Raw genomic sequence first — 22078 nt, 5'->3', positions numbered from 1 at the left:
ACATGCTTAAATGCAAAGGCAGAATACAAAACTGCATATACTGTATAATCCATTTTTGTCTAAATAGCCTCCCGGAAAATACAGATCAAAAGCACAACCAGATACTACTTCACACACACACACGAATGGCTATAGTCAAAAAGATATAACAAGTGTTAAGGCTGTGGAGAAATCAGAACCCTCATACACTGCTGGTAGGAATGTAAAATGGTATACAGCCCTTTGGAAAGTTTGGCAAGTCCTCAAAATGTTAAACACAGAGTTACTGTATATCACCCAGCAATTCCACTCTGAGGTACATCCAAGAGAAAGTAAGACACACATCCACAATATCCATAAAATGGAATACCTGATAATAAAAAGGAATGAAGCACTGATATATGTTACACCACAAATACTGAAAACATTACGCTGTAAGAAACCAGTGACAAAAGAGCCACACACTCTATGATTCCATGTATATAAAATGTCCAAGAGTAAATCTATAGAGACAGAAAGTTGCTTAGGGCTCAAGAGTTGGGGGAAAATGAGGAATGACTGTTAATGAGCATGGAGTTTTTCCACAGAGTGATAAAAATGTCCTAAAATTGATTGCAGTGATGCTTGCACGACTCTGTAAATACACTAAAAACTACTAAATTGTACACTTTAGGTGAACTGTATGACATGTGAATTTATTTCAGTAAAACTGTTAGAAAATAATAATATTCGTCATTTCTGGATGATGAACAACTAGTAATCTAAATTTTTTAATTTACATCATTTTGTAATTGCCAAATTTTTGGTAATGACTAAGACTATTGTTTTTTAAAATCAAAGGGAAAATTATTTTTCAAAGTGCTCCTTGTGAGAAATACAGTGATATTACACTGGGGATTGAGATGGAATTGCCACTTGAATTCATTTAGTTATTCATTCATTCATTCATTCATTCATTCAATATCTACTATATGTTCCAGGAATTGTCCCAGCCTGAGAAAAGTTCTAACTCCAAATCAACAAATTACATCAATTGAACACAGACAAGACTTCTCTCTTGACTTCAAAAGACCAATTATACATCATACCACCCACTGACTTAACAGCTTTAATTCTGCACTGAAGGTTATATTTAACTATGCAAGAAGTACCAGAAAATTCTCTCTTAATTAAAATAAACTGTTTCCAAATCTTAAAATTCCTTTTAATATTAAAAAAAATGCAACATTTCATAGTTTGATAGCAGAAAAGGTATACCAAAAATTCAATTAGCAACAAGGGGTAATAACCCAAAAACAATGAGAATCACTTAAGATACTTTATTGGCTATCAGGTCGATCATAACAAGAATCTTTACGTAAACTGTTACCAAAATTAAAACAAAGTCAAAAGAATTCCTCGGCAATAGTCTATCCTGAAATTGGAAAGATCACAGTCTGAAAGCATGGAAGAGAAGGAAGAGGTATATGCTATTTTTGTTATTTCAGGTACATGTACGTAACACCTATCTGCTGAAAATTAAATACTCAATCATAATCTCCAAGGATAGTATCATCAAAAGGTTTTGGGGGAAGTGGCTGGCCTCATTTAAATTCTTAATTAGGAGGGCAAAACAAGGCATCTGTATTTTGAAAAACTTCACTGGTTACACTGAAGTGCAGCCAGGCTTAAAAATCACTGCATGAAATAATACTCCTCAAAGGAAACAAGGTAAAGAAAAATCTGTCCCATAATTTAAAAATTAGAGTCAACAAAGCAAGTACACTGGAGGGAGAAAAACTTGAGAACAAAGAGACTAAAGACACACTAACCAAAAGCCTGGTGGAGGCATGTGGGCTTGAACCAGAGAAGCAGAAAGCAGAATGGATCAGGTCAAGTCCAAGCAGAGGCTACAGGACTTACTGACCAAATAGTTGTGGGAAGTGAAGGAGAAACAAAAGGCCAAAGTGACTCCAAGGTCTCAAACAGTAACCGGATGGCAAGGGATACCATCAACCAATGAAGGGAAGACAAAAAAGAGAAGCTGGTTTGAAACCTAAAGAGTAACCAGAGAAAAAGTTCAAGAGGTTTTAAGGTTTTATAATGTTGTATTTGTCGTGTTCTACTAAATTGGGATTTTGAGTACATCTCCTATAATACTTCGTAATGTCCCACCAAAGTTGGATACTGACTACACAGGCGTTCGTTTTATTATTGTTTTTCAAATTGAACGTACAAATATCACAAAATTCAGGTACAAACAAGGAGTTAAAACCCTTATGTATCATATATATAATAATGAAAAAAGTTGGGGGGGGAAGCAAAGTTGAGGTAGTTAAGTTTGGTTTGGGACCTACTGAATTTGCAGAAACTAAAGAACTGTATCACTCATGAGACTGAAGTTACAGGGAAAAAAAGAGAAATTAGAGAAGGTTGGAAATGGTTAGCATACAAAGATAATGCCATGGAAGCAAAGGATGTAGACGAGAAGTCTCAAGGACAGCCTCTGAAAGACCCTGGGATGGCGAAGAGCCAACAAAAAGGAGTCAACCAAAAAGAATTAAAAGGGATAAAAGCCCTTACTAACCCCTTTCCCTCTCCAAAGGCATACAGAAGAAAATCAATTAAAAAAAAAAGAAGAAGAAGAAGCAGCTACCATTTATCTTCCTAAATTCCAGTGGTAGCTCCAGAATTTCCAGTTAGGTGGAGTTAGAGGAATAATCTGTTTGAAAGAGGGCCTGAAGATGTGTTTATCAAATTATAAAATATTAACTGACCACATGAAAACACAAAGAGAATGAGTTTTGAGAGAAATAATTCCTCTCCCTTCAGGCATCAACACTGCTATATACCAGGCATTGCATGAAACTGATCATCTAATCTTTTATCCCCATAATAAGCTTTTAGATAGATGAGGAAACTGAAGCTGGACTGGAACAGAAACTTGTTCAGGGTCACAAATCTTTCAAGGAGTACTCTCATCTGGGTTCCCAGAGCTCTCATAGCTCTTTATACCTTCCTAGAGTTTCTCATTACTTATCTTATTTAATGTGTTTATATGTGCCTCTCTCTCACTGTACTGTTAGCTCCTCAATGACAGGGTTGGTGTCATTCATTTCTGTATTCTTATAGATAGGAATAAGTAAATAGTATGTTGAATTAAGCATATGAAAGAACTAGGTGAGAAGAGCATCAAGAAAGCCAAGAGGGGAGAGAGTTTCAAGAAATGGTCAACAGTGGCAAATGCAGAGAGAGCCATCAGTGTATCTGAAGTCATCACTGGCACTGAGCTGATATCCCTTATTCATTTATGAAACGCCTACTGTATGCAGGACAATGTGATAAGCACAACGGACACGGAAAAATAAAATCTGGTATACGCCAAAAGGTTTTCGGAGAAGTAGCCACATCTAAATTCTTGATCGGGAGAGCAAAGCAAAGAGTCAGGCCTGTAACTGCCTACACCTAATCTGGTTCGGGTAAATCTGAAAACTACTTAAAAGGGTCACAGTGCATCTTTTAAGAAAACTTCTGATGGGGCACACGAGATGAAAAAGGGCCAGTCTCGGTGACGAGAGCCGGTGGCCAGGGAAGCCGACTCCCTCCGGGGTCTCTGGCCCCCAAGGAGATCTAAGGCTGCCCCTAGTTGCTAGTCCGTGGTCGGGGGCGGGAAAAAGCAAGACACTTACCGCAAAAAGCACCGCTACCGCTGTGGCCCAAAGGGGCCGGGGATTCCTTCGCGAGGCCCCCGCGCCGTAGGAGGAAACCAAGGAAAGCAAGGATCAGACAGACAGGTGCGACCCCACAGCCCGACTTCCCAAACTATACAAACTAGGGCTCCGGCGCCCAGCACCGCGACGCCAACTCCCACCAGCTGGAAGACCGACGATTGCCACCGAACCTTCCGCCCAATGAGGAAACGTCACCACTCGCCGAAGTCCAGCCTTTCATGAAAAGGATACACTTCCGCTTCCGGGGCACCTGCCGCATTCTCTCAGTGCTTCTACTGAAAAGGTTTATTGAGATGTTTCTTTGCTTCGATTGGCTTTTTGACACTCCGTTTTCTATCGCTTAATCTCTGCGACAGCAAAGTGGCAAGACAGAACGCCCTCTGGGGATGCCATCCCAGGAAAGAATTTCGGCCTCGATAAGTCGCTTTAAGAAAAAGTGACTAGGCTGTACACGGCCAGTTAAGAGGGGAGCGGTGAGACATGAAGGGGCGATTGGAGAGCAGGGAGTCCTCCCCGGGAGCATGTGAGAACTCCAGAAAGGGGCGGGGCTTAGGGATTTCGCAGCTCAGAGCGGCGGGTTCCGCTGCGTCGGATCTGGCGTGGAAACCCGTCTCTGCCTGCGCGTGCGCAATGCGAATCTTCCCCTCGGCTGCTTTCAGTTTTCAGCATGGAATTCCGCTCCGCGAGGCAAGCAGTCCTACAGCTGCTGCGTACGGTGACTCCCGCAGACCTCCCAACGCTGCTCGAGTGGATGCGAACTACCCGTAAGCGACCAGAGCCAGACGCATGGGGTTGGGGCAAGGACGTGCTAAGGGCGCTGACCTTGGGGACTTCAGACTGGGTGAGGCCGAAAGCCTCCTAGGGGTCGCTGTGGTAGTCCCCGCTCGAGTACAGGGCAGATTGATGGGAGCACATCGCAGACCTTAGCTTCAGAGTCCAGTTTGGGATTGAGTGCAGGAATACCTGGCTCTCGGTGGTTTTTGACTGCGCTGCAGACTAAAGACAAGCCCCTAGAGGCTCTTTGTAGCTAAGCCTTTTCAGAGGGGAAAGAAGGGAGGGGGATTTTGCCCCTCCTCCCTCCCCCCATTACTCCCACAAACTCCACAAACTTGGGACTACCTGTGAAGAAACTACCTGAAAAAGCATTTGCAAAATAAGTTTCGGACTGTGGAGCAGGAAGCTTTTTTTTTTTTTTTTTTTTAATATTTATTTATTTGACAGACAGAGCTAGGCAGAGAGGCAGGCGGGAGGGTGGGGGGGAAGCAGGCTCCCTGCCAAGCAGAGAGCCCGATGCGGGGCTTGATCCCAAGACCCTGGGATCATGACCTGAGCCGAAGGCAGAGGCTTTAACCCACTGAGCCACCCAGGAGCCCCTGGAGCAGGAAGCTTTTACCCCTGCAAACAAAGTTACCTGTTGGCTAGTGCACTTATTTTCTCCATTGTAAAACGGGCCGTCGATTTGATAGCAGTTTTTCCCGGGTGAGGGAAAGGAGAGAAGGGGGTGGGGATAGGGAGAAGACTCTAATTTTAAACTGTTAATAGAATTAAGAGTAATAAAAGGCGCAAGTTAGAATCGAGGAAATGCGGCGATTAGGTAGACTTATTGAAGAATGATTAGATCTGTTTTGGCAATGTGAGGCCTGGTGAAGCATACGAAAATAGAGTATTTCTTGTTTCGGAGCTGTGCCAACCTAGGCTATGCCTCTATACCTCTAGCGTTGAATCCTATGTTTATTTACCTCCAGACCCATGATTTGAAATATTCCTCTGTGCTAATGACTTCCAAACTTGACTTCTTCCTAGAACGCTCTTTCTTTGTGATGTTAGAGTCAATCAGTAGGTTGAGGTATTATTATTATTGCACATTTGGAGGGATTGTTTTAGATAAGATGCCAAACTGAAATTAACTTGGACAACTGGTAGTAAAGTTTAGCCTGGAAAAGTAGAGAAAACCAGACAGGTACCTTCGTACCTACACACATAGCAAGATTCAAGATAGGAATTGCTGTGTCTCCTCTTTTTTTTTTTTTTTTTTTTTTAAGATTTAATTTATTTTTTTGACAGAGAGAAATCACAAGTAGGCAGAGAGAGAGGGGAAGCATGCTCCCTGCTGAGCACAGAGCCCAATGCCAGGCTTGATCTGAAGACCCTGAGACCATGACCTGAGCCCAGATCCCAGGACCCTGAGACCATATCTGAGCCCAAGGCAGAGGCTTAACACACTGAGCCACCCAGGCACCCCTCTCCTGTCTTTTCAATTAAACCTTTTATTGCCAGTTTTATTGATCATATGCCAATTAATTATACAATTTGCTAATTTCCTGGGTTTTTTTCTGCATTCCTCAGCACAAAAACTTATCCAGAAACCCCCGAGTGCCTACAAAAATGCCACCTACTGCCTGGTTCTGGCAATTGCACAATTAGCTAAAATATCCTTGCCCTCAAGATTTCAGTTTTATGGAACCATTTGTAATCTAAATCACCAGTTTTAGAGGCATCGTTTTAGAACTTCCATTTTTCAAAATCAGGAAAATTTGCAAGAATGTTTTGGTGATAATTCTGGAAAAAAGAAGACCCAGTATCACTGGCTAAAGAGTACCTTTTTACTCTTAAAAAGCACTTCTGTGCCTTTCTCCAGCGCACCCTATATTCAGAGAAGCTCATGCATTTTGTTAAATGATTTAGAAAACAACCTGAGTTTCTGAGAATATTTATTAACGTGAATATTTTAAGAAATGAGGGTATCGGGGGCACCTGGGTGGCTCAGTGGGTTAAGCCGCTTCCTTCGGCTCAGGTCATGATCTCAGGGTCCTGGGATCGAGTCCCGCATCGGGCTCTCTGCTCAGCGGAGAGCCTGCTTCCCTTCCTCTCTCTGCCTGCCTCTCTGTGATTTCTCTCTGTCAAATAAATTAAAAAAAAAAAAAAAGAAAAGAAATGAGGGTATCACTTTGCTTAAAACAGAGTGTTTTAACATATATCTTAAAAGAAAACTTACTAGTATACTGTTTCAAGTGGTAAAAAATGTATAACGTAACATTTACCATTTTAAGCTATTTTTAAGTACGCATTTCAGTGGCATTAATACTTTTACATTGTTCAGGCATCACCATCATCTATCTCCAGAGCTTTCTCATCTTCACAGGCTGAAACTAAGTATATCTTTTTATGAAGTGGCTCTAAATAGGGCACAAAAGATTCTTACTATTTTCCTAATCAGTGTCCTTTTTCTAGGAAAAGAAATTATCTTCTATCTCTAGCATTAAGTCACTTACATAATATCTCACTTGTCTGACATATTCTTAGACCTTCAGTAATTATAATTCTCCTTAAATTTTTCTACCATTTAGTGGAATAGCAAGAGACAATAATAGACACTGAATATGACTTTGGTTTTGAGTTTCATAGTTTATTGAAATTAAAAAACATTACAGGTAAAATCACAATAATTTTAGATACACAAAAGAAAGAATAATATTCTTGATCTCTGAAGGAATAGTGGAATTATCTCACCAAGACCTGGGGTCTTTTAGGATCAGGCTGGGAGAACCAGAAGCTTGGATCAGGGCAGAGCCAAGTACATGTCAATGCTTGATAAACTGAAGATGTGGAAGAAATAAAGATAGGAGCCTACATTTTACCTTGGGTACAGCATAGACCAAAGATTTAGGAAAAAAGAACTCCAATATAGGAAGGATGAATCAAGTCTGAGGGGCAAAGCACACAAAGATACACACCCCTCCCCCACCCCACCCCCCAAAAAATAAGAGAGTAAAATACAGCAGGATCTCAGCTGATTGATTCTGATCTTGTGGCACAGCATCTGTTTTCTTCTATTTCCTGTATGTATGTATGTAAAGTGGGCTCTTGATCTAGATTTCAAAGTATAGGAGACTGACTGCAGTCCATTAAATGAAGGGAGTTAAGAGCCAGAATTGCAAGTGGGATCCCCAGTAAGCATACAAAAAAAATACACTGGGGGATGTCTGGGTGGATCAGTTGGTTAAGCCATTGACTTTTGATCTCAGCTCGAGGTCTTGATCTCAGGGTCATGGGTTCTTGCCTTGCTTTCTGCTCTACCCTGGGCGTGGAGCCTACTTAAAAATTATTTAAAAAGGGCACCTGGGTGGCTCAATGGGTTAAGCCACTGCCTTTGGCTCAGGTCATGGTCTCAGGGTCCCGAGAGCGAGTCCCACATCGGACTCTCTGCTCAGCAGGGAGCCTGCTTCTCTGTCTCTCTCTCTGCCTGCCTCTCTGCCTACTTGTGATCTCTGTCTCTCTGTCAAATAAATAAATAAAATCTTTTTTAAAAATTATAAAAAAATATGTTGAAACAGCTGTCTATTAACAGTGCTTTTCTGAAGCCTCTGAATTTTTCTTGGATATGCAAATATAAATGAGAAAGTCAAGCCCACAGCCCATAAGAATGCCTATTAAGAATCAAGTTGCAAAGGATAGAAAATTAGGGTTTGCTTTAAGAAGATTAATAAAATCATCAAAAATTAAAATTAATGCCTAAAGAAGATAATAGTAGGTGACCAGAAGCTTTTAGAAGCTGCACTGTATCCTGTATTTTAAGTATATCTTCACTGACCAGAATTGGACATGTTTGTGAACACAGCTACAGAGCTGTTAGTTCTTTGAAATTCCTGCAAATCTAAAAAGCCAACCCCAGTTTCTGATTACGTTTGTCAGACAGCATACTGCCCCAGTTCCATATTGCATTACCACTGAGGAAGTATCAGTGTAACAAAAATATTCCAGGCTTTATTGAAACCATATGAATCTATGAAAGTTATCAATTACATGTGGTAACAGAAATAGATTGTTTCTTCAAAAACTAAAGAGGTATACTGAGCAAATTGATACCTCTTTTTTTTAATTGTATCTCTTAAAAATTTTTCTATTAAATAAAAAGAATTATACTTTAAAGTACTTTTATACTTTAATATATTGTATATTAAGAATGGGCATGATATATGAAAAAAATAATACATCACAAACAAGTGAGTTTATCCCGAGAATGTATTGTGCAACATTATAAAATCAATGTAACTCACCATATTAAGTAAAAAGAAAACTATGTTGTTATTTCAATAGACCAGGAAAAGCATTTGACAACATCCAACATCTCTTCCTGATAATAACTCTCATCAGACTAGAAGGAAACATTCTGAACCTGATAAAGGGCATCTGTGAAAAATCTGCAGCTAATCTCATACCTAACAGTGAAAGACTGAGTTCTTTCCCCTAAGATCAGAAACAAGAATTCGTACTCCTCACTGTCATCTTAATACAACTTCTGGCTAGTACGATATGGCAAGAAAAAGAGGAGGGAGGCATTTCAATTCGGAACTGGTGAATGGATAAACAAATTGTGGCATATTTTTATAAGGGAATACTACTTGGCAAATAAATGGAAGACATTTGCACAATAGCATGTATAAATTATACTAAGTGAAGGAAACCACACTAAAAAGACTGTATACTATATAATTTCATTTATCTAAAACTTGAAAATGCAGACTAACCTGTAGTGACAAAAAAATAGATCTCTGGTGGCTGAATGAGTGGAGGGGTTATGGGTGGCTCAGTGGGTTAAGCTGCTGCCTTCCGCTCAGGTCATGATCTCAGGGTCCTGGGATCGAGTCCCGCATGGGGCTCTGCTCAGCAGGGAGCCTGCTTCCCTCTCTCTCTCTCTCTCTCTGCCTGCCTCTCTGCCTACTTGTGATCTCTCTGTCAAATAAATAAATAAAATCTTAAAAAAAAAAGAAGGATTATAAATGGGCAAGAAGAAATATTTGGGGGTCACAGATATGTCCACCATCTTGATTGTAAGTGATAGTTGATGTCTGTATACATACATCAAATTTGTATGATTATATACTTTAAATATGTACAGTTTATCATGTGTGAATTCTGTTTCTATAAAGCTGTTGTTTTTGTTTTTGTTTTTGTTTTAATGGCTGCAAGTTCTTTAACCCTCATTCCATGAGAGGTCTGATCTGTATTCTCTACCTTTGAGTCTGGGTGGGCTCTGTGACAGCTCTGACCAATAGAATATGGCAGAAGTGACACCATGTCATTTTCAGATCCAGGACTTAAGAAACTGGCAACTACTACTTTCTGTCTCTTGACATGCTTGGTCTGAGAGAAGCTAACCATCATGTATGCAGTCTGACTACCTTGAGATTATCAAATTGTCAGGAATTCCCAGCTTTCCTATGGAGAGCAAGATGCCCAACCAGGGTATAACTGCTCTTACCATCTGAGTCCGGGCATTAGAACATGTGAGTAAAGTAGCCATCTGAAATGCCTAGTCTAGTCAAGACTTTCTTACAAGTGACATTGCTTGAACATGTATAGATTTTTGTGTTAATGTAAGTTTTCATCTCTCTGATAATATTCAAGAGTGCAATTGCTGGGTCATATGGTAAGTGCATTTTTAGTTTTATGGAAACTGTCAAACGGTTTTCCAGAGCGGCTGTAGCATTTTGCATTTATACAAACAATATGTGAGTAATCCAGTTTCTCTGCATCCTCACTTGCATTTGGTCTTACCAGTATTTTTTCATTTTAGCCATTCTGTTAATTTGTGTAGTGATATATCATTGGGTTTTAATTTTCTATTTCCCTAATGATGTTGAAAATTGTTGTTCATATGTTTATTTGCCATTTGAATATCCTCTTTGATGAAATATCTGTTCGTATCTCCTGCCCATTTTTTTTTTTTTTTAGATTTTTTATTTTATTTAGTTGACAGATCACAAGTAGGCAGAGAGGCAGGCAGAGAGAGAGGAGAAAGCAGGCTCCCTGCTGAGCAGAGAGCCCTTTGCGGGGCTCCATCCCAGGACCCTGGGATCATGACCTGAGCTGAAGGCAGAGGCTTTAACCCCCTGAGCCACCCAGGCACCCCTCTTGCCCATTTTTAATTGTATTTTAGTTATACTGTCACTTGAAGAGTTCTTTATGTATTTTAGATATAAGCCCTTTGTCATATGTGTGGTTTGCAGATATTTTCTCCCAGTCTGTAATTTGTTCATCCCCTCAACAAAATTTTTAAAAGCAAAAATTTTTAATATTGATGAGGTCCAACGTATCCACTTTTCCTTTTTTTGCATCACCTTTAAGAACTCTGATTAGCCTTAGATCCCAAAGATTTTCTCCATTTTTTTCTCTTCAAAAATTATACAACACTATATTAGTGTCAAGTTCTATGTTATTGTTGTCTTTTTCCTAAAAGAGCTGTACTTTTGTATTTTGCATTTAATTCTTTGGTCCAAGTTAATTTTTGTGTAAGGTGTGGAGTTTAGGTTGAAGTTCATTTTTTCCCTTATAGATGTCCATTTCCTCCAGCACCATTTGTTGAAAAGGCTATCATAATCAATTGGGCATTTTTGTGTGGATCCATTTCTGAGCCCTCTATTCTGTTGATTTATGTCTCTCTCCCTGACCAATACCACGCTGTCTTCATTACTGTAACTATTGTTTAAAAGTACCTCCTTTAACTTCCAAGTGTTTGGAGATTCGCCTGTTACCAACTTCCAGTTTAATTCCATTATGGTCAGAAAAGATACTCTGCATGACTTCAGTTCATTTAAATTTTTCTGTATTTGTTTTATGACCCAGGATATGGTTTATCTTGATGGAAGTTGAATAGGTACTTGGAAAAAAGCTGTGTATTCTACTCTGTTCAATGCAGTGTTTTATAAATACCTGTTAAGTCTTGTTAGTCGATTATATTTTTCGGTTCTGTTTCTTTGCTGATTTTTCTGCCTTTTAGTCTTTCAGTTGCCAAGAGTGGGGCAGTGAAGTCCCAGTTTAATGGTGGATTTGCCTCTTTCTCCCTTCAGAACGGTTTTTGTTTCATTTATTTGAAGCTCTTGTTTAGTATATTCACATTCAGGATAACTATGTCTTTTTGGTGGATTGATCCTTTAATAATTATGTTGTGTCCCTCTTTGTACCTAATAATTTTCTTTGTTTTAAAGTCTAGTTATCTCATATTAATATAGCCACTCCCATTTTTTAACTAATGTGGGCACAATATATTTTTCCTATCTGTTTATAAAAATTCATTCTTCTTATAATGTTATGTTTGGAGTGAGTTTCTATTGACAATATATAGTTGGGTTGTGTTTTTCAATCTACTTTGCCAATCTCTGTCTTTTAATTGATGTATTTAGAGCATATACATTTAAAGTAATTATTGCTATATTAGATCTTAAGTGTGGCATCTTACTGTTTGTTTTCTGTTTGTTCTTTCTTTTTCTTAACCTATTTATCTCTGCTTGCCTTTCTATAAGTTACTACGACAGTTTTAGAATTCTGTATTTGTTTTTCTGAGTATATCTCTTTGTATAGTTTTCTTTGTGATCACTCTTTTTTGTAGTTACATATATATGTAACCCATCACCATTTACTGGTACAAGTGTTTTATCACTTGAGTGAGGTATTGAAATCTTACTTCCATTTAGTTCCCTTTACCCTCCCCCACTTTTTAGGTACAATTGTTTTATATCAGATAGTTATATCAGATGATTTCATAAATTTTGATTAAAGCATCAAATATGTTTTAAGAAATTAATGACAAGAAAGATAGTCTCTCGTACTTACTCTATTTTTACCCATCCTGTTTTTTTCCTTTCTGAAGTTCCAAACCTCCTTCTGCTATTTCTTTTCTGTTGGAGAACTTGTATAGCCATTCCTAAAGGGTAGATCTACTGTCAACAAATTCAGTTTTTCCTCATCTGAGGATGTCTTTATTTCCCCTTCATTTCTGAAGGACATTTTCATAAGATATAAAATCTGTAGCATACAGACCTTCTTTTTTCCCAGCACTTGAAAAATGTACCTCCTTCTGGTTCCCGTGGTTTCAGATGACTAGTTCACTGTCATTCCAATGGGTATTTGCCTACAGAGAGTGAATCATTTCTCTGATTTTAAGGTTTGTTCTTTGTCTTTTATTTTCAGAAGTTTAATTATGATATGTCCTTGTGTGGATTTCTTTGGGTCTATCCTATTTGGAGTTTCTCAGTTTCTTTTCTTTTCCTTTTTTTTTTTTTTTTTTAAAGACCTTATTCATTTATTTGACAGTCAGAAATCACAAGTAGGCAGAGAGGCAGGCAGAGAGAGGGGGGGAAGCAGGCTCCCCGCTGAGCAGGGAGCCCGATGTGGGGCTCGATCCCAGGATCCCAGGATCATGACCTGAGCTGAAGGCAGAGGCTTTAACCCACTGAGCCACCCAGGTGCCCCCAGTTTCTCAGTTTCTTAAAAACCAAATTTGGGTGGAGTTTAGCTATATTTCTTCAAATGCTTTTGAGACCCACACTCTTTCTCCCATTTCTGCAACTCTGATACTAATATTAGATCTTTTGTTGTTGACCCACAGATCTCTGAGGCTCTATTCTTTAATTTAGTCCATTTTCTCTCTGTTGGTCAGACGGAGTAAATTTTTTGTATGTCCTCAAGTTCGGTGGTTCTGTCCTCTGTTATCTCTACTATTAAGCCCATCCAGCAAGTTTTTTAAATTTTGATTATTGTGTATTTCAGTTTTATAATTTGCATTTCATTCTTTAACTTCCATGTCTTTGCTGAGATTTTCTATTTTTTCTAACTTGTTAAAATTCATAATTGCTTATTGAAGCATTTTTGTGATGGTTGCTTAAAATCCTTCTCTGATAATCAAATTCTGGTTCTCTTGGATATTGGATATATCATCCAAAGAATGTCAGATTCAGATTGTGAATCAAACAATTATTTTTCCTGTTTCTTTGTATGATAACTGATTTTCCATTATACTAGGATAATTTTGATTGTATCCCTGATATTTTGGAATATCTGCAATATCCTAAGTTGCCATCTTGTCTTATGCTCTTGTTCGTATTCAGATTTTTTATCTTAATAGGCAGTTGCCTTGCTTTGTTTTAACTTACTGGTTCTTGGCCTGACAGCAATTTAGTTTTCATTGTCCTCGAGTGCTCTTCAGCTCTGCTTTGTTCTTTGGCACTGCAGCAGTTCTTGTTGAATCTATGCTAGTGTCGCCTACATGGGGAAAGACTGGGCTACCCTGTCTCGCTGAGCTGCCTTCTGCTAGTAGGGGTAGGGGAACAAGCAATTCAGGGCCTGTTTTGTTCTCCACCACTGGACAGATGGCTAGGAGATGCCAGACCTGGATCTATTTATGCCCCTGGGTAGCGGGCCTAGAGACTGGATAGTCCGCTACTGCCCCAGTGGAGTGGGACTTGGGGTTCCTCAGTAGGTCTCCTGTTGTTCTTCCCCCTTTACCAGGCTTTGGCAAAAGACAGCAAGCTTTTCTTAGTTCTTTTTTCTTCCCCCTGTGCCTGTTAGTTGTTCTGGGATGCTGGTCTCTTTGGTGTCCAGTTTAAGCCACATGGAAGATAAAAAGAAAACCCAAGCAACTCCCTACTGTGACCTTTCTTAAGTCCTAAGACTCCTAGACAGCTTACCTTTTCTTCCTAGCTTTCAGAGTCTTCATAATTGCCTGTTGAAGTATTTCCAGTGTATTTAGTTATAGTTAGAGGGGAGGAACAGGGGGAAGGGAGGAAAGTTGCCATCTTGTCTGGGACCAGAAGTCCCCTCAATAAATTTCTAAAATTTGAATAGGAACTTCAAGAATAATATATGATATGAATGAATAATAGGTAATATATAACCCTGTGTTTAATTATGCACTGTAAATCATTAAAGGTAAGGATATGGGTGAGTTAAAGTTAGAAATGGAGCATAAAACCTCATGGAGAAAAAAAAAATCTCATGGAGACAAAATAACTTGGACAGGCCCTTAATGCAAAGGGCAAGATCATGCAGTTGAAAGGAACAGTATGAACAGGAAAGGCTATGAAAAACAACTGGGAAGATTTGTCTGTCTTGAGGAGAATAATGTCAGGGGGTGATGAGAATAGAAAATAGGATAGGTAGGCTCTGCTGATATAGAGGCCCTTAAATATCTAAAGTGAGATTTGCTAGGTTGAACAGTAGAAAAATGTCCAAAACTTGTAAGGGAAACAAGTGACATGAAAGTGAGGTTTGGGATGCCTGACTGGTTCAGTTGGTGGCACATGTGATTCTTGATCTCCGGGTTGTAAGTTCGAGCCCCATGTTGGTGTGGAGATGACTTGAAAAAAAAATCTTAGAAAAAAAAGAGAGGTTTCAGTGAGATTAGTTTAAAATAGATGTACAAGATATTTTATAGTGGGGGAAAACCAATATCAAGGAGCTAGTTATGAGTTTGTCATGATATGGTATCCAACTGTGAGATCCAGACTGTGGCTATGAGGTGCTTGAAGTGGGAATAAAGAGGAAGTAGGATTTAAAAGCAAAAGGGGTAGGACTTGATACTTGACTAGATACAAAAAAGTGAGGTTTGATTCATAGGCTGTCAGGTTCAGTGATTGCTGCTTCCTCATATGTCTCTTTAAAAATAACCAGGAAATTTTGAAAGAATAAAGTTTGCCCTTTGGAGAAGCTTTTCTTCTGCTGCTCCCTTCCCACCTATATGTGTAATTTGAGAACTTTACTGTCAGGCCACTGATTAACACCTTTCTTTAATCTTTTTCCAAGCTTAATACTGTTAACCACACATTCTGAAATAGTTATTACACATGTTAAAAAATGTCAGCCTCACCAGTAATTAAAGAAATGCAAATTAAAACAACAGAGTTTGTTTTTTATGGTAACATTTAGTGCTGCAAGGGTTTAATGAGACCGCATTCTTTTCTCTTAAAGTAAATGGGTATACTCTTTGAGGGAGGAAATTTGATAATATGTAGCAAGAGTCTTTAAAAAATGTTTAAGTACTTCTACTTCTGAGCATTGATGGTAAGGAAGTGATCAGAAATGCGAAGAGATGGTGGATGCCAAAATGTCAGATGTAGTATCTTAATTTTTCACAATTATCAGTATATCTAAATGTGTATTAGGAGCAGCAAATGGTTAATTAAATGTACAACGGTAGAATATTGCACAGCCTTTAGAAATAATGTTTTAAGGAATTTAATAACAGTAAATAAAATGTTAAGCGAATTCCAGTTTTATATACTTCATTAATATCCTATCATATCATGCTTTTTTGACCTGCACAGCCATTATTAGGGCAAAAATGTTTTGTTGCTCTTTTCAGAAGTTATTTGCCAACCACTACAGATAGTAAAGCTAATTTTAGCCTTCTTGCACTAAAAATTTCCACAGTGCCTTACATACAGTGCTAGGTCATATTAGCTATAATTACTGAAGATCTCTTCAGAACTTTCTTCCTAGGGGCACCTGGGTGACTCAGTGGGTTAAAGCCTCTGCCTTCAGCTCAGGTCATGATCTCAGGGTCCTGGGATCAAGCCCCACATTGGGCTCTCTGCTCGGTGGGGAGCCTGCTTCCCTTCCTCTCTCTCTGCCTGCCTCTCTGCCTACTTGTGATCTCTGTCAAATAAATAAATAAATAATCCTTAAAAAAAAAAAACAAAACTTTCTCCCTAGAAAAACATATATATTTATGTATACAACCAAGCATACAACTCTGGACCCTGCAAAGCTCACATAAATCCCATATGCAGATCCTCTTTGACAAGAGCCATGGTGAAGAATCATTGCTGTAAATGAAGAAATCTCCTTTCACCCTTGCATGTGGGTGGTTGAATCAGAGTTTGCTGTCCAGGTTAAGAGGTGCCAGTTCTCATTTTTACCTGACGTCCTTGGTATTGAGATGAAACAAATGCAGTTTTCATTTAACGCTACCTTTTTGGAATGGCTGAATTTAATATACAGTTTCTTAGTTTCTCTCATCTTGATGGGTGATGCCCCCATTAATTGGGTATTGACTCTCAGATAAACCTGTTTCAGACAGCTGGAAATCTGCTGTGATGGTTCAGAATTTGCAGCTATTCCCTTCTGTCATTGTTCCAGTTTCCTCAGTCTTTACATATGATTGTTCAAGTCTTTACATACGATTTACGTGTGATTGGCTTCCACTGCCACCGTCACCCCTTCCAAATCTATTTATTAATCACCTAGTAGCAGTAGTGCTCAAGGCCCTAGATGCTACAACGTGGCAGGAGAAGAGAATAAACTGAGGTAGTCATGGATGAGAGAACCAGATCACCAGTGTTGCTTACAGAGCCGCATTTAAGGGTTCTGTTGAACAAGTCCAGAAGACAGCAAGTGAATGGCAAAGAATGTGGCTGTGGCATCCAGTGGCGAGCTGTCTGGTCTGAGGTGGGGAGAAGAGAATACTTCAGTAGTGGCAGGAGGACTGTTAATAGCCAGCTACCTTAGAAAGCCTGTATGGCGTAGTGATGAAGAGTTCGGACTAAGGGGGCGCCTCCCTGACTCAGAGGATCACGTATGCAACTCTTGATCTCGAGGTTATAAGTTTGAGCCCCACATGGCGTCTTAATAAATAAATAATACTAAATAATAAAACCTCAAAAGAAAAAAAAAGAGTTCAGGCTAAGACCTGCATTCAAACCCCAGCTCCACCCCTTTCTGGCCAATATGACCTGAGGCAAGTAACTTAACCTCTGACCTCAGACTTTTTTTGTTGCTGTTGTTATAGAGTAGAAATGATCATAGTATCATCTATAGGATTCTTAGGATTAAATGTCCTATGAAAAGCACTGCACCAAGTCTAGCAGGCCTGAAGGGTTCATTCGGGAAATGTTGTATAGCATTAAACATGATGATTCCTCTCAGGCTGAAACTGGAAAAATTAATGTCATTATGGAGGGGCAGATTGGGGCTCTGCATGAGAAAGAAATGCCAGCCTGAATGTGTTCAAGCAAAGACTAAACAACCAGTATATATGTATCAGAGATGTGTAGATGGATGGGCCATTTGGTAATAGATCATAATCTAATTTCCCTTCTCACTGTAAGACTCATTTTGTAAGGCAGACCTACAGCAAAACTGTTTTATTAAAGTGGCTTTTTGTGTTACAGAATTAAGTCCAGGGGCACCTAGGTGGCTCAGTGGGTTAAAGCCTCTGCCTTCAGCTCAGGTCATGATCTCAGGGTCCTAGGATCGAGCCCCGCATTAGGCTTTCTGCTCAGTGACGAGCCTGCTTCCCCCTCTCTCTCTGCCTGCCTCTCTGCCTACTTGTGATCTCTGTCTGTCGAATAAATAAATAAAATCCTTATTTAAAAAAAAAGAAGAATGAAGTCCAAAGAAGTTGGGATAGGAAATAGCTTTGTTTAACATAGTGACATTTTTATTGCCTTCTCTAGTTATATCATGTACAAATTGAGAGAACCTGCTAAGGATCACCAGTGGGAGTGATATTATTAGAATTAAATGTGAGTCATAGAGGCTCCCAGACAGTGTTCTATCTTATCTGTGGAGGGAAGGAAGCTAAGCACATGTTAGGTATTAATTAATACCTTGTGGGGCGCCTGGCTGGCTCAGTCGGAGGAGCTTCATCTCTTGATCTCAGGGTCATGAGTTTGAGCCCCAGGTTGGGTGTAGAGATTACTTAAAGAATAAATGTTTAATTAGCACCTTGAGAAAATTTAATTAGATTTTACAAATACAATTAAAAAGGCCAGTTTTCTTGAAAAACGCATTTAAGTTCCACCTGAAACAATTTGGAATGAATTTTAATAGTATTTTTGTTTCTCAGTAATTTATATTCTGCCTCCTTCTAGAAATAATTTGAAGCAGCAGTTTAGAACATGGTGCTAAATAGGCATCACAGGCTCCATTGACCAAGCCAGCCAGGCACCCCCAGAAATATGCTCTTTTAATGATCATTTATCTGCTGCTCAAGTGCAGCAGAACCACATGTTTATTGTAAACTTCATTATATAGTTGGTGTCAGCTATTAGTGCTTATTATCTAGAGTCTTAGGTACATTTTATTGGAGTCAGGGGTATTGAGATTAAAGTTATCTTAGTAATTTCTGTGATGCTTCCTGTACTTCTCAGATCTGCATAGTGAGAGAAAGAATATTTAACTACTTACTGGTGAGTTTAAGACCCTACAAACTAATGATAGTACTATTCTTGAGTAAAAATAGTTAAAATACTATATATAGTATTATATATAATCACATATAAATATATATAATATAATTTATAATATAGATTTTATGTACTTTTGTTTTTCTCAAACAGGCTGAAATAGTCAAGTTTTGTATTTTCAAGCAGTTTAGGAAAAGGAAAAACTCAATATTTGAAGTGAAATATTTGTTACAATTTAGATATTTCATTGGTTAAAAGGTTTATTTATTGCTATAAATTGATGCTATGGGGTCCCTAGGTGGCTCAGTGGGTTAAGCCTCTGCCTTCGGCCTAGGTCATGATCCCAGGGTCTTGGGATCGAGACCCGCTTGGGGCTCTTTGCTCAGCAGGGAGCCTGCTTCCCCCTCTCTCTCTGCCTACTTGTGATCTGTGTCAAATAAATAAATAAAATCTTTTAAAAAAAAGAAAAATTTGATGCTATAATTGATGGTGGAAAATATGGCCATTCTGTTCACTTAGCCTAGGTATGACCAAAACCATAAAAAGGATATTTCTCTCCCTTTTTTTTTCCAGGAGACTTTGATGAATTCACTGAAGATAATAATGACACTATGCTGAAGAACATAGCAGAGGACCTTCGGAATTGCTTACCTCTAGAAACCATGCTTTCCTCAGAACATCTAGCCCTCCAAAAAGTAAATACATTAATTTACTCTTAGTGCTACTTGAGGCTTCTCCTATTCTTCCCTAATCCCACAGCCTCTCTGATCCAATTAGTCCTGAATTCTGCTTTAGACAGTTTTTCATTTGGTGCTTCAATGATGTCCCCAATTCTTTCAAGTCCATAGTCCTCTGGCTCCCCATTCATTCAACAGGTATTTTTCAGGGCATCCTGTTTGCCAGCACTCAGCTCTCACCCACTCAATGTCCCCTCCCCCCCAAAAAAACAAGGCCCAACAGTAATCTGGCCCTGTCTCCATCATTGTCCTGGTTTTCTCTTTCCTGTTCAATATCCCCCACTTTTATCAAAGGTGAAATTCATCTCTTTGTTTCCTTCTCCTCCTCTTGTGCTGTACAGTTTTTGCAAATTCTGTTCCTTCATTCCTAAAAGAAGCTCTCATTTTTCTTCTCCAGACAACCCCCTCATTCAGGCCCCTTCAAATGTCAACTCTTCTGGAGTGCATATGCTAGGAATATGGTTTCCTGAAACAAAGCTGATAATAATCTCTTCTCCCACCAATCTGAAAACAGCAACCCTCAATTTGGTTTTTCACTGTGTAGATTCTGAAGCAGAGCAACCGGATCCTGTAGATTTTCAATAGTGTTGTGCACATTGTGAGCATTTAGCAAATCTTAATAATAGCCAGTCAGTCAGAGTCATTCCCAGAGGTGGAAAATAGCGAATAGTATAAAAACTGAGAGCAATATTTGTAATATAGTTTGGATGTTTTTAATAAGGCAGTCTTATCATGTATATATCATGATATACCAAAATATATGAAACAAAAAGTGTTCATCTCATGTAATGTTTGACCCATAATCCCCTCTCCTAACAAACTGTTTTTATCTTCCATTATTTCCTTCTAGTCCTTGTGTATGTCCATACATTTTACACACTTATAATATAGATGTGTGTGTATGGTAAGTGTAGATACAATTTTATAGGTCTCTGAGTAGATAGGTTGGTTCTTTATCATAGTTAAGGTGAAAGGAATCAGACATTTTATTCTTCATAGCCCTTGCTGTTATATCATGTATTACCAGTATTAATAAAGGGCTGTTCATCGTAAGCATGAAATTTTACCAACGTTTTAATTATTTGAAAACTCTGCCTCTGGGCAGAGCTTACTGCTAAATATTTTGATGGGTCAGTCACTGATACTGATACACAGGACTCAGGAGACCTGGTTATTAGTTTCAGTTCTTTCCCCCTCTCATGGTCATTTCTTTAGAGAAATCTCTGAGTAGGAGTTTCTTTATTCGTAAAAATGTACAGCCCAGGATGGACAAGATAGTCACGGAAATACTCCTTAAACTCAAATTTTATATATTTCGCCTAGCCCTGTTTTGTATCATTACAGATCAAATTAAAAGTTGTTAGTGTTTCACAAAACAAAAACAAAAAACCAGAAAGAAGAGTAGGATGGCTCTGTGATAAATGAAACTTGTCTTTCTGTGCCTTGTTGCTCTCAGAATTTTAGCATATGAGCCACTGATGTTTTGCCTTATTTAGCAATGAAAAGAGACTTCTTTGTACTTCGTTTCTTTTGAAGTTCTTCTCTCCACCAGATACGGCAGCAGCCAGAACCCACTGTTCACGTTGATGCATTCCTTTATGATGAAGACTTTATTGATTCATTATGTGAGGAAGGAAAGATGAGCAGAAACTACTGCATGGTGTGTGGCTCACACCAGACGGCTCCTTTAGGTAGGCCCTCAAGTATGCAAACCTGGCGACTGTGCATATACATATCACCAGAACCCAAATTCTTGACCAAGTCATTCAGAGTTTTTTGAAAGGAAAAGGCCAACTATGCAGCATAGCCATTACCAATTATTGAGGTTAGGGAGACCAAAGAGCAATATTGTCCAGGGAAGCTGGGCCACAGGACGTCGCCAAGGAGAGCAGCTCTGCTTTTCACAGAAACTGTTTAATCAGAGGTGACTTTTCAGATCCAGAAACTAATCACAAGTGACTGCATTTAGGGGAACCAACTTATACTTTCCTTACTTCAAAGAGATTCAGAAGTAAACCATGATACTGGTTCACTTAGAATGAGAACTATAACTGCAAGGGGCCTGAAATGTCCCAATAAAAGCACCTACTTGAGAAGGCAGATATCGTTGGATAGGCATGGATTCAGAGGCCAGAGATAGTCTTGAGAAACATCTATTCAGGCCTTGATTTGACCTAGTAGAACATCTCCCGTCCATAACAGAGGACAACTCTGGTGACAAAAGGTCTCCTGCATCTCTGCCCCTCAGATGCAGCACCTGGGTCCCAAACGGGAAACTAGACTCACCTCATGCTGCAGATATGTTCACTCTTTGTTAAGGGGTGCCTGGGTGGCTCAGCCATTTGAGGGTCACACTCTCGATTTCAGCCCAGGTCATGGTCTCAGGGTTATGGGATCGAGCCCTGCATCAGGCTCCACCTTTAGCAGGGAGTCTGCTTGAGATTCTCTCTCCCTCTTCCTCTGGCCCTCCCTACCACTCATGCACGCGCACACACACTCTCTCTCTCTCTCTCAAATAAATAAATCTTTTAAATATATATATATATATACACACACACATATATATACACATATATATTTATATCTATATATTTGGCATTCAAATTGGATGTGATCATCTAGGCTATTACTTTATTTTTTTAAAGATTTTATTTATTTATTTGACAGAGAGCGAGAGATACCACAAGGA

General features: G+C 39.1%; 2 protein-coding genes across 3 annotated transcripts in view; one reads left to right on the top strand and one right to left on the bottom strand.

Annotated features, from left to right (window-relative positions):
* The window catches only part of SRP54 (signal recognition particle 54), a 45949-nt gene extending 42084 nt beyond the window's left edge, over positions 1-3865 (bottom strand). The window contains exon 1 of one of the 2 annotated variants that reach the window (XM_046009614.1): positions 3648-3865. The gene's annotated coding sequence lies outside the window, so the exon portion shown is untranslated. The remainder of the gene's footprint in view (positions 1-3647) is intronic. The other variant, XM_046009613.1, reaches the window with a different exon arrangement.
* A 175-nt stretch (positions 3866-4040) lies between these two features.
* Positions 4041-22078, top strand: part of LOC123944483 — a 33831-nt gene continuing 15793 nt past the window's right edge. Inside the window, exons 1-3 of the mRNA XM_046009620.1 lie at positions 4041-4453; positions 19226-19347; positions 20942-21080. Of these exons, the coding sequence (XP_045865576.1) occupies positions 4357-4453; positions 19226-19347; positions 20942-21080 (358 nt within the window). The 5' untranslated portion in view covers positions 4041-4356. The remainder of the gene's footprint in view (positions 4454-19225; positions 19348-20941; positions 21081-22078) is intronic.

This window comes from Meles meles, chromosome 6 (assembly GCF_922984935.1).
Source record: "Meles meles chromosome 6, mMelMel3.1 paternal haplotype, whole genome shotgun sequence".
NCBI classification, from domain to species: domain Eukaryota; kingdom Metazoa; phylum Chordata; class Mammalia; order Carnivora; family Mustelidae; genus Meles; species Meles meles.
This window is presented reverse-complemented; position numbering and strand designations above follow the sequence as displayed.